Source organism: Arachis ipaensis, chromosome B10 (genome assembly GCF_000816755.2).
Source record: "Arachis ipaensis cultivar K30076 chromosome B10, Araip1.1, whole genome shotgun sequence".
Lineage (NCBI taxonomy): Eukaryota > Viridiplantae > Streptophyta > Magnoliopsida > Fabales > Fabaceae > Arachis > Arachis ipaensis.
In genome coordinates, this window is record NC_029794.2 from 11653511 (window position 1) to 11675821 (window position 22311).

The window sequence follows — 22311 nt, forward strand, 5'->3', positions numbered from 1 at the left end:
AAAAATAGTTTTAAAAAATAAAGATGTATTAAAAAATAATATTGTAATTTAATATTATGTCCTTTTTAGTAATTATCTATGTAAAAGTGAGTTTAACTAATATTATCCAAACAATATTTATTTTATCAAAATAAATTTTGGTATAGAGTTGCCAAATATAAATCATATTAACGCAAAGTTACTTCTACTCGAAATCAATTTGATAGAATCACTTTTATTCGAACTCCAGTTTGACAAACAACAATCCAAACACATGCTTAGTAGTTAGTTGCATAGGGTTAACCTCCAACAACGCCCCTGAATTATTCAAACGCCAACAAAGATGCACTTGAATTTTGCTTTCGAAAAAAATGCCTTTTAATAATTTAGAGACGCAAAAAATGCGTAACAGTTAATTTGTATTTTCAAAAAATATTAGAGATTGAATTTTGATGCGAGCTTTTGCAAGGATGATTAGAAAAATGAGATACTGTTATTCTTAATATTTGGTGAGTTTTTTGCTAAGTATGTATTTTTTGTATTTTTGAAACATACACTACTACATAATTGATTTTTACTAATATTTAAAAAATATTACCAAATCATATTAAAATGCTACCTATGTATATTAGTAACATTTTAACAAATGTAAAATATACCATATGTTACTAAAGAATTTTACTAACATTCTTCTAAAGATTTAATTATATTTAGTAAAAATGTTACAAAAGATATTCTATAGTAATATTATGAAAAATGTTACAATAGACCATTTATGGTAACACTTAGAGAAATGTTACAATAGATATTTTTTGTAACACTTAGAAAAATGTTACCATATATAATTTTTGTAAGATTTAGAAAAATGTTAGCATAGATATTTTCTGTAACATAACACTTAACAAAATATTACAATAGATATTTTTTGTAACACTTAAAAAATGTTACAATAGATATTTTATGTAATATTTAAAAAATGTCACAATAAGTCTTTCTAATAACATTTTAAAAAAAATATTACGATAAATATTCTATAGCAATACTCTAATAAATGTTACAAAAGATTTTCTTTACTAACAACAAAAAAATATTACAATAGATCTTTAGTAACATTTAAATGCACAAAATATTGAATTAATTTTTTTTTCAATTACATATTCTACACCCACTTTACAAATTAAACTCAAGATATTTAAACATTAAAATTGGTCTAATAAGTCAATTTTCCTATTTCTTCAATATGCTTACATGATTAATATTTTTTAAGATAGATAAGATTCTACCTAGCTTGAATATCGGTTCCAAGTTCCTTCCCTTCCGACGAAATTCAGTTGCTTCTTCTAGCTTTAGGCCTTCTGGAACTCGCTTGACCAACCTAGGATACACTGGAGATACAAGTTTCCACAGCATCAGAGGAAAACGCTGGCGTGTTCTATAGTTGTAGTTTCTGCCCCGGAAGAGGTATATTGTACCACTTTTCCTATGAATGATTTTTCCCCAGTCCTTTCCTTGGAAACCAGACAAAGACCATAAGTAATGAAAAACAATTAATTTTTTTATTGAGGAATGTCAGAGGACATGGTCAACTCAGAAAAGTAAGATCAACAAAGTCATCGTAAAAAAAAAAAAGAAAAACAAATTTAAAAATTTATATCCTTGAGAGAAGCCAAAGAAAATGCCATTGGAAATCGTAGCCCCCCACCCCAAAACAAAAGATGCATGAACTATATTCTCCTTACCATTTAAATTGCATAGCAGGATGAACAAATAAACGAATGTTTTAACCCAAAAGCAAATACATATTAACCACACAAGATGAGTTTTACTTCCAAAACACAAGCACAGATTTGAGGTCATTATGAATTGATATTAGTGAAAAGTGCGACAGTTGAGAGCAGAAAATAGATAAGAAACTTAATCATTTAAGATAGATAAGAAACGGATCACCCATATGAATATGACATTCATTTTACATGAGAACAACTATGTAGGGATCCATATCAAAACCATTTACTCTGCAAGTCATACCTTAGTTCGTCCATATGGATTTATTGCTAACAGAGGGAACTCTTCTGTACATGGAACCTCCTTTGGCCAACCATATATGGTGGCCGAAGATGAGAACGCATGCTGGAATCATTCAAATAAATAACAAATAAGTTATTATACAAGCAATATTCAGGAAATTTGAATATTCCTCCACAGATGTTGGAGTTTAAGTATTTAATTGAAATTTGAATATTATACAAGCAATATTCTGGAAATTCAACAGGCCATACAAATTACTCCAAGCAGTAAGAAGGAACTAGAAACATAATGTATTACAGTATCATAAAAGTCTGACACTGTTGATAATATTCATTCCATGCAGATGAAGATTGTCAAGCAGGACCCAAAACAACAATGAATTTACCTTCTTGCATCCATGAGCAACCATCACTTCCAACAGAGTGATTGTCCCAATCAAGTTGTTGTTATAATACAGTAATGGTTTTTGTACACTTTCACCTACTGCTTTTAGTCCCCCAAAATGTATCACCATCAAACATTAAAAATTGGTCTAACAAGTCAATTTTCCTATTTCAAGACTTGTAGCGGCTCTAATTCAATGTCAAGAACTATACGTGAAAGAACACAAAACAATTTTATATCTTTAAACAATAGACTTCTATAAGAATCTGCAACTTGCTCAACAATTATGAATCATTTTCAAATATATTTCATGCCACCAGGCTAAAGCAATTTACAGTTATATCATGCATGATACGTGTTCGGAGACAGACCTGTCCAAGAGTTATAGGAAGGAGTCTTCCGGTGGGAGGTCTAGGCCGGCTGCCGCCTAGAGTACGAGATGAGAATGCACTGCTATATATCAGTCTCCATCTTCCTTGCAATTTATCGAGGTCAACCAAGAGATCAACTACTCCTCCGACAGCTTCGAGTTCCTTAGCCACAGCATCTGCCTTTCTCAGATCCGCATTTGTAGCAAGACCTCTATTCAGCCCAGAAATAGCACTCTGCATAATGTAACCATAATTACTAAAATCCCACAGGTGTGAATTTAACAATACAAGTCCTCATGCTACCTAATGAAGTAAGAACTTTAGTATATGATGAAGTACCATCTTACTAACCCTAGAAGTATCAAGTAATTGCCCCCAAATTTCTTCTTCTTTTTTCTTTTTCTTTTTCTTTTTTTTCCTTTTCTTCTTTTGTCATTTTACGATGTGCAGGGCCAAAAATCATATATTATTTATAGATACTGGTTTTGACTAGTGACTAAAGGAAGCAAAATATAGATGGAGAAAAGCATAAAAGGGAATAAATCAAGATTCTCACAATTCAACAAAATAATTATTAATAAAGGGGATTGAGAGGAGTATGAAATTACCTAGATGGAAGAAAATCATAGGGTTGACATATCTCTATGACTAAAATCAAGATTATCTTGAGACTTTTCTCCCATTGGTTGATTATCTAAGATGCATGTATCAATTGTTGTCCCAGGTATATCATTCCTAATCCAATTAACATCATCTTCAACACTTGTAGATTGATAAAGCACAGAACTTGTTATTTGAGGACCATCCTTGAACTTTTCTATGTCATCATTATCTAAGTCACCGTATATATCAAACAAATCCCTTGGAATGGTGTTGGTAACAACATGCCAAGTATCAGTGGATCTTCTATGTAATAAACTTGTCTCACTTGAGTTGCAAATACGAATGGATCATTTTCATAAATTGGATTTCTAAAATTTACCAGTGTTAACCCAAAGTTGTCTTTTTTACTTTGAAACCAATCGCACTTAAATATCACATATTTAGAATGCCCATGATAATCTAACTCAAGTATAACTTTTAGAACTCCATAATAAGTGACATTTTCTACTTCTGGATCCTCATCTTTCTCATTTCTAAACTTGAGAGTGGATGAAATAACCATAACTCTAGTATTTTGTATTTTTCTCTCACAATCTTCAGTCATAAACTTATAACCATTTATCACATAAGCAGAAAATCTTCTTGCAGCAACATTTGGCCCTCTAGACAACCACTTCAACTCTTTACTAACAGATGAATTCCTAGAAAAATCTTCAAACCATTCAGTAAAAGTAAGACAATGGTCTTTTGTCTTGTCCCATTTATCTCCAAGGCTAGTATGAGCATTACTAAAAACAATCTCCTCATGTTGTCTACATAAAGGTGAAAAGTATCAAATATAAGTATGATAATATTAAAAAATAAAGAGGCATATATGATCACTTACTTGATATATGGAGCGGTGATATTACAATTGAACAATACATAACAATGAGATTGCTCCCACATAAGAGGATCCAGGCTTATCATCACCCCATTCCCTATTGGACCGTCAAGATTCTTTGTTGGGTTATTGAATTTTGTTCGAACATTGTCATTCAAGTATCTTGAACAAAATGTCAAACATTCGTTTGCTAAATACCCTTCTGCAATAGATCCCTCAGGACGACTTTTATTACGGACATAATTCTTCAATTTGAGTAGGAACCTATAGATATTAGTAATAAAACTTTAGAGAGGATAAATATATTGAACATATATCATTAATATCACCAAATAAAGAATATAGGAATTGTTATAGGTTTCAAAATAAACCACTTTTCAATTGGGTACATCCAACGGTATTGGACAGGTCCACCAAGTCTTGCTTCATATGCTAGATAATGCATAGACAAATGGATCATTAGCACAAAAAATGATAGTGGAAATATTGTTTCTAATTCACAAAGAATTTGTGCAATTTCGACATCTAATTGTTCAAACACATCAACTCTGATAACTTTAGAGCATAAAGTCTTGAAGTATGAACTGAACTTGAGTAGAACTCTCACAACTTCTTTTGGTAAGGCTATTCGAATTGCTATTTTAAGCAAGTCTTGCATCAATATATGGTAGTCGTGACTCTTAAGACCAAGAAGTTTGTGATGTTCCAGTTGAACACGCCTAGAAATATTGGAGCCATACCCTTCAGGAAGCTTCACATTTTTCAAAACACAACAAAAGACACTTTTTTCCTTTGAAGAGATTGTGAAACGTGCTGGTGGCAAAAATATCTTATTTAGTCCTATATTTTTTGGATGAAGTTCATGTCGTATCTCTATATCTACCAAGTCAAGCCTTGCTTTGAGATGATCTTTTGATTTTCCTTCTAAATTCAGTAATGCTCCAACAATATTTTCACAAATATTCTTTTTAATGTGTATTACATCCAAGTTGTGACGAAGCAAATTAGTACTCCAATATGGTAACTCAAAAAATATGCTTTTCTTAGTCCAGGGATCATCATCATTTTTTCTCCTCTTTATAGTCTTCCCAAACGAATTCTCCCTATCGCCTAATTTTTCTAATATATCAGGCCCTGATAGTGGTATAGGTGCTGTTCTTAGCTCTTCCGTACCGTCGAAACTCTTCTTGTCCTTTCGCCACCGATGCTTTGATGCTAAAAATCTTCGATATCCCATGTAACATATGTTTTTTACTATGTTTCAAGAATCTAGAGCATGTGTCATAATTACAAACAAGACATGCCAATTTTCCACTTGTATGCCAACCAGATAACATAGAGTAACCGGGCAAATCACTTAGAGTCCAAAGTAAGGCAGCATGTACACGAAATAACTTCCCACTAGAAGCATCATATGTCCCAAAGTCATTCTCCCACAACTCTTTTAACTCATCAATTAAAGGTTGTAAATATATGTCAATATTTCTATTAGAAGAAGAAGGACCAGGACTAAGCAAAGACAACATCATAGAATGTTGTTTCATGCAATCCCATGGAGGCAAGTTATATATCGTCAGGATCACCGGCCAAATACTGTATCTACTACTCATTGTTTTATATGGGTTAAAACCATCACTTGCTAAACCCATCCTCACATTTCGAGGCTCCAACGCAAAATCTAAATGTAACGAATCGAAAGTTTTTCAAGCTGGTGAGTCTGCCAGATGCCTTAGTTTTCCATCATTTTTACGACCTTTATTGTGCCACGTCATCAGATCGGCGGTTTTTAAAGATATGAATAGTTTCTTGATCCTCAGTTTCAAAGGAAAATACCTCAAAATCTTTGCTGGAATTGGTCGAGAAGTTACCTTGCAAGAAACTTTTCTTTTAGCACTTTGGACCTTTTTCATTTTATACCTAGAAGCACCACACTTTGGACAAGTAGTGTATTTCTCAACTGATGATGACGCCTTAGCTTAGCCATATGATATTTCTACATATAGTTTAATTCCATTTGTATAACAAAATAGTGATTGTATTAAGTTAAGATGGTAGACAAGAACGAATCAGAATAATACTAGAACTGTGAACTCCTAAGTTTAAATAAATATTTAAAGGAAACCATGCTATGCTGAACAGATGACAGGCAAATCATTCTGGAAAAGAAACAGCAGTGTTTAATGAAAGAACCAATGCAAGTTAAATACTTTTATATTGTTATTAACTATGAAAACATTGTACCTATTATGCATGAATATGAAAAAATTGGAGATACCTTTAAATGAACACTAAGGAAAGGACACTCTAATGTAGACTGCAATATTGATGTTTTGATGTTATATGCAGCTCCAAGTCCAATCCCTGCTTCTTTATAGTTTGCCAATATCTGTAAATAGTAGCATTTGTTATACAAAGGAATGGGGAGAAAATATTTGGAAACACAAAACATATATAAAAACAAGGGTGTCAAGTAACTTTGATTGGGACAAAAGGTCAAACATTACCAGAGAAAAATGTTAGAAACTTACTTTATTAACTTCTGAAGTGCTGGCTTCAGTCACACCATCCTGCAATCTATCTACAAGTTTTCTATGCATCTCCTGCAAAGCTATTCAAGTGTTATTTAAACATGAAACTCCAAATTTTTTCTTTTAGTTAAAACAAGTTAATCAAATTTCAACAGTCTTCCAGTTTTAAAAAATTTAGAAAGAAATAATTGAAAGCTAAAAAATGATGCTTCTAAGAAAGTAGCAAGCATAAAAGAAATTGCTCAATAATAAGCAGAGCAGACAATAAAATTGTATCCCCAATCTAGCACCTAATGCTAAAAAGTGCTCCATAATAAGCAGAGCAGACAATAAAACATCACATAAAGGAGTTGAAAAATTAAAAATTAGCATAAAAGAAAGAGAATTAGACAATCCTTCAATACCAGAATGAAAGATCCTAAGGCCAAAGATAATTGTTCATGGGAGTAAGATCATAAACATTGAGGTACATTGTGACACGGATCTTCTGGTCACTGTTCTGCTCCCTTTGCGACCTTATGCTTAGTGGAAACAACCACATTGTGCTCAGTAGAAACAATTCCTTGAACTTTATTCGAAGAATCAAAACCACATCCTCCAATAGTTTCAGAGTAAGAAGCCCTAGAAAATCTCCCCCAAAAAAAGTGAATCGAAGCCCTTGAAAGAATTGAGGAATGAAAAACAGAGAGATCAGAAGTCTTAGACTAAAATTTGTTTGAATTCCATAGTGCTAAACATAGGGAATTTAATTTCCTGAAAATCAACTGCAGTAATCATAATTTATAATTAAAATCAATGCATATATTAACATATTTTGGAATTAAAAAACACTAAATTAGGGGTTGGCCACGAATTCGTAACATAAATAAACACATTGAGGATCAAAGGATGACCTACCTGTAGGACGACGGCGACAACGACTGTGAGCGGCAATCAGAGACACTTACAACGAGGAGGACAGAGGAGTAGTGATGACTTAGGAGAGCAGATTGGCAACGAGCTCAAAGATTGCAGCCTCACCAGAAAGATATCGAGAATCGAGATCGAGCTAGAACGAGATCGAGAAGAGAGCGAGAGCAGATCGAACAAGAGCCAGATTGAGATTGAAATTTAGTGAGATCGAGATCGAAGCAAACGCATGAAGGAATAAGTGATTAGATTGAATCGTGAGCGATATTTAGATGTGAGGAGTGAGAGATTTTGATGTTGTGAGTAGTGAGTTTTGCTTGTTTCTGAAAATGTGAATAAGTGATTAGGAAAAGGTAATACTTTTTAAAAAATTAAATATATTTACTAACATTTATAAATAAATGTTACTTAATATTTAATTTTATGACTATTACTAACATTTTAACAAATGTTAAAAAAAGTTACTAAATCTTCAAAATGTTGTAGTGGTATTATTTGTTGGTAACAAAATATTACAAAAGAAACATATACACGGAAAGAAAAATTCACCAAATTTTAAAGATAGTAATACCCCATTTTTGTATGTATTCTTGCCAAAAATCACATCAAATTTCAATCTCTAATGTATTTTTTCAGAAATACACTTTTATTGTTAGATAATGCTGCAAAAAATCTAACATTAAGTATGTATTTCTCAAAAAATACATTCAAGATTGAATTTGGATGCGTTTTTTAACAAATATGAATGGAAAAATAAGCTGTTATAATGTTTAAAATTCAGTATTTTTTGGTAGGGTTAAAATTTTTTTTTGTGATTTTTTAAAAGTAATATTGGTTGGTAACAAATATAATACAAAAAAATATATGCTTACCGAAAGGTCACCAATTTTTTTTGACTTTTTATACTGTTGATGAACATAAGACTGGTTCCAGCAGTGATTCATCGGTTGACCTAATGAACCGGTAAACTAGTAGCCAGATCGGTTCGATCACCAGTTCAGTCCTGAAAACTATGATGTTGGATAAAAAGGTAGATGTGTTTAGTGGAAGTTTGTGAATAAGTCATACTTTCACTGGTTTGGACTTGTTATGTTCATCTAGTCTCTGTGCCAAATTAAGTTTGTTTCTATGATAAATTGAACAAAATTAGTTTTAAGTTTGTTTCGCAAAAAATTCATGAGTAGATACGATAAATATAATCTTCCATTAATATATAATAGAAATGTAGTAATGAATTGATTGCTCGACAAATGGAGTTTCAAATGGTTGATTAGTGTTAGTTTTCATTGAGTGACACATGGTACAAAACGAAAATGGATCCTCTTAATTTTTTTTTAACAATTGAGGAGGTAAAGTGTGATCTCTCACCATTAATTTTATAAGTGGGACCAAGAATAAATATGAGAGATAGAGAGCAATAAAGGGTTAGAGATCACACTTTACACTCTCAATTTCTTTTAACAATTGAGAGGATCCATTCCCTAAAAAATCAAAGTTTCATGAATAAAGAAAGTATTGGACAGGAATTTTAATAAAAGGTTTAATTATTCTGTAGGTCCCTATAGTTTCACCGAATTTTTAATTAGATCCCTATAATTTTTTTTTAATTGAATCTTTATACCATATAATTTTTTTTAATTTAGTCTTTACCATGATAAAAACGTTTAAAATAACAGAATATTCTATTAAAAAATAAATATTTTCACCATTAAAATAAAAACCTAATCAAAGACACCCTCATATTTTTAAAATTTCCAAAAAACTCTTATTATTTTGTCCAACACTCACCCAGTCCTAACTCAGTAGCGCTAATTAACTTCTTAAGCTCCTACCGAATCCACCGCATGGTCTCGTCTTGCGGCATCTTCTTTGCTCAGCGTCCTTCTCGTGCTCGTTGCCGCTAGAAGAAGGCCATTCATCCACTACCAGCAGCAGTCGACAGAACAAAGATAAATCAAGGTTGGAAGTTTTAGCGACAAATCTTGGAGCTTCGATGCCGTAACAAAAATCACTTGAGTTGTGGTTCTTTCTTCTTCAAATATCTCAGCATTCTGAACTCTCCACAAGTCCCAGCACAGTATTGCAATCAATGTCAGCTTTCTCTCTCCTTCTTGCCATAAACACATCGATGCACACACCGCCAGCCACAGATCGGAAAAATTTTCAAATTGCTGCTGCTAGAGATAATGGACTCGAGGCCTGATTCAGCAGGGCCGCAATTAAGCAAACAGTTTTCGAAGAAGGTTTGCATCTTGAACTTAGGTAGCGGCAAAATAACCTTATTTTTCCTTACTCAGAATCTATATACTTTTTCATTTTGAAAAATTTCCTTTAGATTTGTTATCAATAATACTAAGTTGTTTTTTGATGTTGCTACACCATTAACCTGTAATTTGGAGGTCTTAGCATGTACACCCCAAAAAAAAAAAGCTTCATACTTGTTGATGGAAACATGCATTGGACAGATACTTTTGTAAGTTTTATTTTATTTTTTAAATAATTTTAATTTTAAGATTTCATTTTGGGATTTGGACTGTGAATGCAAGACTAAGAAAAAATTTTTTGCCGCGCCACGCCTCGCCTGGCCGCACCTTGCCTTGCTGCCTTAAGTCGATCTGCCAAAACAGGTAACGAGTTAAATTTTTTTTTATTTTTCTTTTCTTATCGTTTGTTAAGTTTGGGAGCTGGTTATTAAGTTTGTTACTGCCAGTTTGTTACTACCTCATTAGCTGTGTGCATTCGGATTATTTTGTATATATAAGCTGAAACTAAGTTGTTGTAGATCGAATTTCCTTTTTTTAGTTTAATGAGTTTGTTATGAAATATGAATTCATGAATGCTTTTGTCTTTAGTAGACAATGTTTGATATTGAGAACGAGCTGCATTTTGTTGCGTTAGGTTATTACTTTAATATGTTCGTATGATGCGGTCGCTCTGTGATTAGTTGAACTATAGTTTCAATTTCGATATATGCATATTAGCAAGCTCTCAAGGAGCAAGAAATGAGAGAAAGCAGAAGAGCATTTTGGAGAATTTACAGAGAGGAAAATAGCACTGAATCTTGATGCTTGCGCTATAATTCATCTTTATGTCTCTAATTCTAGTATGACAGCTGAAACTATTGTAACTAAATCTAATTAGTTGATTTGAGTCATTGTACTATACTTACGAAATTAGGAGAACTATAGCAGTGTGTGTGTTTTATAACTTGAGGTAGTAACCTTGTTGCTTTTGCGAATTAGCTTTTAATTAAGGTTTGGTGCTATTCATTTGATACTATTTGTTAGCAGTATGTGTGTTTTATAACATGAGGTAGTAACCTAATGCTAAGCTTGTTGCTTTTGAGAATTGGCTTTTAATTAAGATTTAGTGTTATTCATTTGATATTATTTATTATTGGTGATTTGTGTTTTCATTAAAAATTTTAGTGTGTTTTCTGATGTTAAAATTTATCATATCTTCTAGAAAAATATTTTGTTGTGGCAAAGACGGTGTGAGGATGCATTGTATTTCCTGCTCACTTTTAGTACTCGACGGCCTGTGTGTCACTTGGCATCAGTTGCAATGGCAAAGATTATATCCAAGAGAAATGGAATATCAGTTTATGCTAGAGCAAGCAACCTTTAGAGATTTCTTTCTGATGGGAAGAGGAGTGAACCTTAGAAAATTGTTGATCGGTAACTGTTGATACTGTTTGACATGGTTTAATCCAAGAATGTGTAGAGAAAATCTTGGACTGTTGCTTTATATGTCTTGTCTTTTGTTGATACTTGAAAAAAATATGTATTGTTTTGTTCTAGCTTGAACATAAGAAAAATTCATGCCTTTAATATACTTACTTTTAGGTTTTTGTCAGTCAAATTAGTTCTCTTGTTTGAGAAACTATATAGAAATATGTTTTTGTAAACAATTTTAGTTATTACTCTATCAATGGTTCTTGTTACCATATGCCATGTGCAAGTTCTTTCATTATGTTGATCATCATAAATACTTGAGTGATGGAAACTGAATTTTATATATACTTATTACTACTATTTTTTTGTTTTATTTTATCCTTTTTTTATATATTTTTAAGATAAGCTATTTTGAAAGTCAAAAAAAATAAAATAAAGAGAAAGTATTTTTGGTACAATTTGTATATAAATAAGAAAAAGAATGATAGTGACAAAATAAAAGAAATTATAGGAATATCTTTCATGTCGTAGAATCATTAAATATGGATTATAGGAATATCTTTCATTTATAATTTCACCGAATTTTCAATTAGGTCCCTATACTTTTTTCTTTTCAATTAGATCCCTAGAGATATACAAATAATTTCACAATTCACTAATATTTTTTTGACGTTTAACGTTAACAAGGACTAAACTGAAAAGAAAAAAAAAAGTATAAGGACCCATTAAAAAAAAATATAAAGACTTAATTAAAAATTCGGTAAAACTATAAAAACTTGTTGAATAATTAAACCTAACACGTGCATCATAAAGCTCGGTCCCGTATCAGCCGTCCGCAAATCTCGGCACGTGATCAGGACCAAAACAGCATCACTCAACTGAAAATAGGAAACGTGCTCAACTAGTTTATAGCACCAAAACAGAATATCTCAACCAACCTATAAACTAGGACTTATCCACTAACGGGCAGAAGACAACTCCTATAAAACCTAGCTAATATGCTTGGCTAGGTCTCAGGTTCTATCACTCTAACTCTCTCACTCTTTTCTCTTAACTCACTCACTGTGAACCACTACTGACTTGAGCGTCGGAGTATCTTGTGCAGGTATTCCCGCCGCGGTGTTTCACTTCCAGCCGACGTCAAGCTCTTCCTCCTCGGTGTCAACCCACTCGGAAGCACTTAAGCTCGGCCTCCCTAGTGTTCAGACGAACCACTTGGCGCCCACCGTGGGGCCCGGAGTACATCTAACCCCATTTTTTCCTTCGTCTAGTCTTCTATTTTATTTTGCAGGATCCCCGATCCTCGGACATGACTGACAAGGAAAATCCACAACTCTCACAGGATGACCTCCTGGCTCAAATCGCTGAGCTTCAGGCGGAGGTACGGAGGATAGCCGAGCTTTCAACACAAAACAATGGAGAGAACTCCAAAGGCTCGGCTCAAAGTGCGGCGGACCCTTTAAACATCGTCCCGCCAAAGGAAAAGCTCACCCTCGACAACCCTTTCTCCGAGGAGATCACGAATTACCAAATGCCAAAAAACTTTACGCTGCCCACCGCGCTGGAGCCGTACAAGGGGTTCGGCGACCCCCGAGCCCTTGTGAAGAAGTTCCAATCGATGATGTTCTTCAACGGCCCGAACAATGAGCCCGTCCTCTGTCGAGCATTTCCCACGTACCTAGATGGTGCTGCGTTACTCTAGTTTTCTAAACTTTCTGCAGGTTCGATTTCCTCCTTTGAAGACCTCGCCAGATCATTCATTGACTACTTCGCTGCATCAAGAATTTATGTACATGGCTCGGACTATCTCGGCACCATCAAACAAGGTCAGCACGAGAGTCTGAAAGACTACATGACCAGATTCGCTGACGCCACTATGGAGATCCAAGACTTGGACCCGGCCGTTCACCTGCACGCCCTCAAGGCCGGCCTCAGGCCTGGCAAATTTCGGGAGACCATTGCCATAACAAAACCAAAGACGCTAGAGGAATTCCGAGAAAGGGCGGCTGGGAAAATGGAGATTGAAGAACTCCGAGAAGCCCAAAAATCAGAAAAACAGCCACAGTGGAGAGATGAGGAAAGGAATTTCAGATCGCCAGGCAACAGGGACACCAAGAAACCTCCTAAGCCCGCGTCAAAGTACAACACATACACCAGATTCAACACCAGAAGAGAGAACATCATCAGAGAAATCCTCAATGCCAAAATCATAAAGCCACCAGCCCGAGCAGGGAACTACCAGGATCAACGATTTGTGGACAAGACAAAGCATTGTGCCTTCCACCGGAAGTTCGGTCATACCACAGATGACTGCATCGTTGCAAAGGACCTCCTGGAAAGACTAGCACGCCAAGGGCTCCTGGACAAATACATCGAGACCCGAAAAGGCAGAGGAGGAAACTCGGACAGGATAGAGCATAAGCAAGCAACGGCCGACGACAAAAAAGAGAGGATGACTCCTGATCCGCCAAGAGGAGTCATCAACCACATATCAGGAGGATTCGCAGGCGGAGGAGGAACAAGCTCGGCCAGGAAGCGAAGCTATAGAGCAATGCTGGCAATCGAAGGGACCATACAATCAAGGAAGGACAAAGAACCAGACATCACAATATCCTTCAACCAAACAGACTTCAAATCGGCAAGCCCTAACCTCGACGACCCCGTGGTAATTTCCATTCAGGTCGGAGAGCTGTTGGTAAGAAAAACATTGTTAGATCCAGGTAGTAGTGCTGACGTTTTATTTTACTCTACTTTTACAAAAATGAAATTATCAGAGAAATTGATACAACTCTCCTCTGGAGAGCTAATTGGGTTCTCCGGAGAGAGAGTCCCCATCATGGGGCATATATGGCTAAAGACCACAATGGGAGAGATCCCTATGTCAAAATCAATTGATATTCAATATCTAATAGTAAACTGTTACAACCCTTATAATATTATACTTGGGAGACCCGCACTGAACATATTCAGGGCAGTGGTGTCCACATTACACCTGTGTGTCAAGTTTCCAGTGCAGGAAAACAAGATCGCTACGGTGTACGCCGACCATCAAGAAGCTCGGCAGTGTTACAACGCTGGTCTAAAACCAGTCCAAACAGAACAGGAAGCTCGGCCCCAGGTTCAAGCAATCCACACGACGGCCAACTCAGCAACACTACCCGATCTAGACCCAAGGGAAGACCTCGGGGAAAGACCTCGGCCAATGGACGACCTTCAACAAATAACACTAACAGCAGACGACAAACAATGCACATATGTTGGAGAGGCATTAGAAGGGGCAGACCGAGCAAGACTCATTCACATACTGCGTCAGAACGCCGACCTTTTTGCATGGACACCAGATGACATGCCCGGAATCAACCCAGAAGTCATCTGCCATAAGCTAGCAATCGACAAAACAATCCGACCAGTTGCACAGAAGAAAAGGAACCTCGGAGAGGAGAAAAAACAAGCAGCACTCGAAGAAACCCAGAAACTCCTCAATGCAGGTTTCATCAGAGAGATTCGCTTCACCACATGGTTGTCCAACGTGGTAATGGTAAGGATGAGCTCAGGTAAATGGCGCATGTGCGTCGACTTTACAAACTTAAATAAAGCTTGCCCTAAAGATGCATATCCACTGCCTTGCATTGATAAATTAGTTGATAACGCCTCTGGTTTCAAAGCTTTGAGTTTTATGGATGCATACTCTGGCTATAACCAGATTCTAATGCACCCAGAAGACCAAAGCAAAACAGCTTTTATAACAGAACATGGGAATTTTTGTTACAAGGTAATGCCCTTTGGCCTAAAGAATGCAGGGGCGACATATCAAAGGCTAATGGACAAGGTGTTCCAACAACAGATAGGCCGCAATATGGAGGTCTACGTAGATGACATGGTAGCAAAAACACCTATGCAGGGGTCACATTGTGACGACCTAGTAGAAATCTTCAGACAACTCCGAGCATATAACATGAGACTCAATCCAGACAAATGTGCATTCAGAGTACAAGGAGGGAAGTTCCTGGGATTCATGTTAACATCTCGAGGCATCAAGGCCAACCCAGAAAAGTGCAAGGCCGTGCTGAACATGACAAGTCCAAAAACGGTAAAGGAAGTCCAGCAACTTGCAGGACGAATAGCTGCCCTGTCACGTTTCCTACCTGCAGTGGCAAACCGATCTTATCACTTTTTCCAGACATTCTCAAAAGGCAGGAAGTTCAGCTGGACAGACGAATGCGAAAATGCTTTTACCGAACTTAAACAACACTTAACATCACCACCAATCCTCCAAAGACCAGAGACAGGTAACCCACTGTATTTATACCTATCGGTATCTAACCATACTATAAGCTCAGTTTTAGTAACAGAAACAGGAAGAAAGCAAAGCCCAGTATACTTCATCAGTAGGGTGCTACAACCAACAGAAACAAGGTACCCGAAGATAGAACAACTGGCGCTAGCACTAGTCACCATAGCAAGAAAACTGCGGCATTATTTTCAGAGCCACACAATCATAGTACGAACGGACCAACCGCTAAGGCAGATATTGACTAGACTCGAGCTCGCCGGCAGATTGATAAAGTGGTCGGTCGAGCTCTCCGAGTTCGACATCCAGTACGAATCAAGGAAAACACTGAAGTCACAGGTGCTAGCCGACTTTATATCGGAGATGACTATTGATACACATAATACAGAGGTCAGTTGGAGCATACATGTAGATGGAGCGTCAAACAAAGAAGGCAGTGGAGCAGGGATACTATTAAAAGAAGGAGACAAGGTGGTGGCCGAGCAGTCACTACAGTTCCGCTTCAACGCAAGCAACAATCAGGCAGAATATGAGGCCCTACTTGCTGGACTAAAGCTCGCCCTACAACTACAAATACCTCAAATAACAGCCTACTGCGACTCTTCCTTAGTGGTACATCAAATAAAGGGCGAATTTCAGGTAAAAGATCCTCTGTTAGAGAAATATTGGCTCATAACAAAGGATCTAATTTCAAAATTTAAAGAATTTGATATTATCCATGTAAACCGAGAACAAAACACCAGGGCCGATGTGTTATCCAAGTTAGCCACAACTCGGCAAGCCGAAAACACATCGGAACTGTCCCAGCTAACACTTAACAAACCAAGTTTTGAGCAGGGTACAATTCTGAGCATTACACAGGTCCCAGATTGGCAAAAACCTTTTCTTGATTACATTAACACAGGCACTATGCCAAATGACGAACCAAACTTGCCACTCTTCCGAAGAAGAGCAAGCTTCTATACAGTGCTCGGAAATACCCTATACAGGCGGGGACATTCACAACCACTACTCAAGTGCATTAGCAAAGAGGAAGCCGAGGAGGTTATGGCTGAAACTCATGAAGGAGTCTTAGCAAAGATCTTGCGAACAGGATACTATTGGCCGACGATAAAACGGGACTGCATCACAAAAGTCAAAGCATGTGATAATTGTCAAAAGCACGCCACCCTCTCAGAAACCCCAGCCGAGGAGCTCCATACCATAGAGGTAAGCTGGCCTTTCGATAGTGGGGATTGGATATCCTCGGACCCTTTCCGAAAGCGCCAGGCCAGGTAAAGTTTCTCTTAGTGTCAATTGACTATTTCTCTAAGTGGATAGAAGCACAACCACTAGCGCACATAACAGCAGAAAAAGTGCGATCTTTTCTATGGAAAAATATCATATGCAGATTCGGTATCCCAAGAGAAATAATCTCGGATAACGGGAGACAATTTACAGACCACAAGCTCGCCACTTTTCTGAAAAATTTTAACATTAAACATCACTTCAGCTCAGTAGAACACCCGCAGACTAACGGACAAGTTGAATCAGCTAACAGAATTATCTTGCAGGGATTAAAGAAAAAGCTCGGCGAAGCTAAAGGAGAATGGGCCGACCTCATCCCAGAAATCCTGTGGGGTTACAACACCAGCATCTAATCTGCCACAGGAGAAACTCCTTTCAAATTGGTATATGGCGCAGAAGCGCTCATTCCAGTAGAGGTCAGCGTCCCAACGTTAAGGACCAAGCTCTATAATCAATCAAACAATCAACAAGCTCGGATAGCCGAATTGGACCTTGTAGAAGAAGACAGAGACATTTCCGCCATAAAACAGCGAGCCAGAAAACAATACCTAGAGCAAAGACACAACAAAAGAGTAGTTCGCAGGTCTTTCAACAATGGAGATCTTGTACTCAGACGAACAGAAGATGCTCGGAAACCTTCATCACATGGCAAATTAGCAGCAAATTGGGAAGGACCTTTCCGAGTCCTTCAAAACCTCGGAAAGGGGGCTTACAAACTAGAAACCCTTAGAGGAGAACAACTCCCAGGAACATGGAACGTCTCCTCTCTAAGGGAATATCAGTCTTGACATAGCCTGTATGATAGCGAATGATGGTACTCTTTTTTCCTCTGAAGGTTTTTTCCCAAAACGCAAGGGTTTTACTCGGAAAGGGTTTTAATGAGGCCGGACGCAACAAATCATTGTACCCATACAACTTATGTGCAATCAAAACAGTTCCCATTTTGACAGTTAGCATACGTTTCAGTCAGTAAACATTTCAAGTATCCGAGCATAATCCTCGGGACCCTAACATCACAAGCCAAGTTTTTTCCCAATGAACAAACTAATCCGAGCTTCATACTCGGAATTCCACATACGCATACCGAGCATAATACTCGGACAAGTAAAAACTAACACTTTTTTTTTCTACTACGCATTCCAACAAATGAACATTTAAAATTAATCCGAGCTCTATACTCGGAGAGAAACGCGCGCATTCCGAGCATGATTCTCGGAGAAGAAGAAGATAAACAAAATATTTCGAGCGAATCCTAAGGGATCACTTTACCATAACCCTTATATTTGAGCTACTGCTCTCTTTACCAACCATCATCAAACACAAACAGCCGTTTTCACATAACGGCACACTACTATAATCTAACCAAAATATATATATATCACATTAATCAACAGAAGCTATAATTTCAAACCGAGCTATATACTCGGACCACAAAACATCATTGTCAAACATTAGGAAAAAAGTTCAAGACAAAAATAGAAACAAGCTTCAAAGATACTACAAGCATACAAAATAAACAGGACAAACACTAAAGCCTACTCTATCTTATCACCTATGCTGGAACCCTCACTCTCACTTCCAGCAGCACCTTCATCTTCCACAAGTTCTCCATTAACGACAACCTTCATAACATCGAGCTTTGAAGAATCAGCTTCGGGATACAACACCTTGACTTGGGAAACGGCGCGGTCAAACCCTTGGGCAAAGGCCTCATAGACCCCGCCTTCTAACTCTTTGATTCGAGCAGACAACCGATTGACCTCAGACTTCGTGTTCTTCAAAGAAGCCTCGTGCAGTTTCCGCTCCTCAGCAAATTCAAGCTCTCTCTTCTCAATGGAGGATGACAGCTCAACAATTTTATCATCTTTTTTCTGGATAATTTCAGACAACTCCTCTACATGCGCAGCTTCTTTTTCCTCCCGCTCTAAGGCGAGCTCCTGAGATCGACCAATGGCGACGATCCGAGCACCAATAACCTAAAAGAAAAACAGCTCAGTAAACAAACAACATTATAAAGGAACATTCAGCAAGCACAAATACTTAAGTCATACCTGGAGAAAACGACTAACACCAGCTCGGCCCACCTCATCAATCATTTTCATATCATCAGGAAAACAGCAAAGCTCGTCAGCCATAACGCCAAAAGGATAGAGCTTCGCCCATAAAGATCTGCCATGCTCGTTCTCATCATATCCGTGAAGCCTTTTTTGCGATTCATAAGCAGATTCAACTGCTTGAAGAATCAGCGATGACTCCCCCTTACCATCCAGCACCTCGGCAAGACTACCTTTAGCCTGAACCCTCTTTCGCTTAGGCTTCGGCCCAAGACCATATTGGGCTACTATAGCGGCTGGCCCCTTCCCCACATTAGACGACACTTCCTTCTCACTTTTCTTCCGTTGGCTAAAGAACGACTTCAACCCCGCAGTAGTGATTGCAGGAGCTTTCTCAGCTGTAAAATAACATGCAAACAAGTCAGAAGAAAACATGGAAAATCAGAAACACAATACAAACATAACAAAGTGCAGTTACCTATATGATCATACACTGCTTGCCTATCGGAATCCCATTTCAACACCTCGGCAACTGACAACAAACCCTTCGGACCCAGAGACTTAAACAAAAAATCCATGACAATATCATCATCTAGTAACCTATCGTCTACATCCAGGGCCTGGTAAGGTTTGGAGCACCAAAATAAGGGAAACCTTTCAACCAAATGCTCGTTCAGATAGAAGGGAAAATCCTCGGGAACACTCCTAACCTTAACGAACATTGATTTGAAATCCTTAAATGAAGACTTATACAAACCAAACACCGCCCGACGAGGATAGCTACTAAGATTTACCCACAGCCCTCTATTCACTCCCTTTGCTTGAAATAAGGAGAAAAACAACCTAAGAGACGGCGGACACTCTAAAAGCTCCATCAAAACCTCAAAAGCTCGAACGAAACCCCAGGAGTTGGGATGTAATTGGGTTGGGGCACAGTTCAACCAGTACAAAACCCCACACTCAAATTCGGTAAAAGGAAGTCTTACCCCCAGCTCTGTGAAAAGGCAACTGTACATATAAAAATAGGACCAGTCGTCTAACCGGTCACAAACACGATCCTCCTCCCCACAAGGCAGCAACTCAATCCTAATATCACTACCAGGCCTAACCCAGACACCCGACCCTAATAGTTTCACAGACTCTTCATCATCAAACTGGGATTTGCGTTCTCTCACCCTAACATCAACCCAATCATATGAAGCACCCACATTACAGTTCTCCATCGAAGACAAAGAAAGAAAAAAGCAAGATGAAGAAGAAAGAAGAATTAACACGGACCTTGCTTGCTCATTTCTCAGACAAGAAGAAGAAAATAACCTCTATCCCAGATTACAGCAGTTGGGAAGAAGAAGAAAACGCAAAGTAACATAAAACCCACAAAAGAAACGGTTACTAGGCCCTATGCATTTACTTCAGATTGGCAAAAAAGAGGGAAGCATTAAAACCACCACACAAACCAATGGACAAGGACACCTAGAGAAGCGGAGCGGTTCTTTCACATCAATCATTTCACACTGGCGCGAAGTACGAAGCCACTCACAACGCTCTGTGTTCCCAGACAGAACCAAGCCGAGCTTGGGGGCTACAAGGGTTATGTGCGACAAACAAAACTCGGCAACCGAAGATTGCGGTATTCTCGGTCCAAAAGCTCGCCTTAGTCCTGTCCACACCAAGGCAAGCTTGGGGGCTATGATACGTCACCCTTATCCTCGGTTGCACAGAAAGGTCGGCCCCGTATCAGTCACCCGAAATACTCGGCGCGTAAATATCGGGGGCTGGCGCCACATTAAACAAGCTCGGAAAAAGAGCAGATAAGCTCAACCTTACCCGTTCGAATAAAAAGACACGTGCATCATAAAGCTCGGTCCCGTATCAGCCGTCCGCAAATCTCGGCACGTGATCAGGACCAAAACAGCATCACTCAACTGAAAATAGGAAACGTGCTCAACTAGTTTATAGCACCAAAACAGAATATCTCAACCAACCTATAAACTAGGACTTATCCACTAACGGGCAGAAGACAACTCCTATAAAACCTAGCTAATATGCTTGGCTAGGTCTAAGGTTCTATCACTCTAACTCTCTCACTCTTTTCTCTTAACTCACTCACTGTGAACCACTACTGACTTGAGCGTCGGAGTATCTTGTGCAGGTATTCCCGCCGCGGTGTTTCACTTCCAGCCGACGTCAAGCTCTTCCTCCTCGGTGTCAACCCACTCGGAAGCGCTTAAGCTCGGCCTCCCTAGTGTTCGGACGAACCAGTCTTCATACAACACATTATGCCTTCATTATATTATCGCAGCACCGTCTGGTTGAGTGACATTTTCTTTTATTATTATTATTATTATTATTATTATTATTATTATTATTATTTTGCGCACGTAAAACAATATTAAAACTTAAAAGTTAAAATCCAATTTTATTTTATGCGCGTTTATTTTACTTTTTTATGAAAAAATGTTTTTAAACCTAAAAGCAGGTTTATATATTTAATTTGCATTAATTTTAATTTATGAATAACCAAATTTTAAAATAAAAAATTGTTCGCTTTAATAGAATGACCTACAAATATATTTTTTTTTTGGAAATATAAATAAAAAAAAATTTAAAATTAATTTTAAAAAATAAAGGGTTAATATAGACGATGGTTCAAAATATTGTGATTTAAAAATTTAAGAAATTAAATTGAATAGTTTCGATTGCTATAACTGAGGATTATCCACATTAATTAAAAAAAAAGTAATATTAAGCTAATTCATCAAGCATCATAAATTTAGTGCTTGTATGTTTAGGCATTATTAAGTTGATAAAAAAATTAATGAAAAAGTTTTTTTTATTAATTTTTTAGTGTGTTTAATAAATTTTTAGTAGTAAAAGTAAAAGTATTAGAAAAATAAAAAAAAATATATTTTTTGAGAATTAAAACATAAATATTTTTATATAGTTATATCCAAACATAATTGATAAATAAAAAAATTCTATTCATACGTAAATTATAAATATATATACGTGAAAAAATCTATTAACGCTTGACGGTGACTCGAAGAATAAATGTATTCCTAATATTTACCCATTATTCTACCAATCTAGTTATTATTGACCATTCTGAGTTAATAATTCCTCTCTCCCCTCCCTCCTCCTCTCTATCACTAACATGTAATTCTTCAATTTACGTATTTTCTATTAAAAAATTATTGGTAAACTCAGATAAACTCATCAATTATGGTTATTTAGATATTTTTTATTAGCAATAAAAATAGATTTAATTATAATTAGTTAGTCACTTTAGCATATATCAATTAAAATAAAAATTAATTTAA

The 22311-nt window shown here is 36.8% G+C and overlaps 1 protein-coding gene and 1 long non-coding RNA gene across 2 annotated transcripts; both read right to left on the minus strand.

The window, feature by feature from the left end:
* On the minus strand, positions 3564 to 4557 carry LOC110267642. Its single transcript, XM_021113436.1, has 2 exons — positions 4252 to 4557; positions 3564 to 4177 (listed from the first exon to the last, which is right to left on the minus strand). The coding sequence occupies exons 1-2, from the start codon at positions 4332 to 4334 to the stop codon at positions 3595 to 3597; spliced, it is 666 nt and encodes a 221-aa protein (XP_020969095.1). The 5' UTR covers positions 4335 to 4557; the 3' UTR covers positions 3564 to 3594.
* Positions 7333 to 7936, minus strand: LOC110267607. The gene is made up of 2 exons (XR_002355418.1): positions 7797 to 7936; positions 7333 to 7696 (listed from the first exon to the last, which is right to left on the minus strand). It is a non-coding gene; the product is annotated as an uncharacterized LOC110267607 (long non-coding RNA).

Bases quoted from the DNA above. Each gene is read 5' to 3' on its own strand.
- LOC110267642 (XM_021113436.1), bottom strand. From the start codon at position 4,334: ATGATAAGCCTGGATCCTCTTATGTGGGAGCAATCTCATTGTTATGTA. The intron at 4,178-4,251 runs GTAAGTGATCAT...ACCTTTATGTAG, and splicing joins ATCACCGCTCCATATATCAA to ACAACATGAGGAGATTGTTT.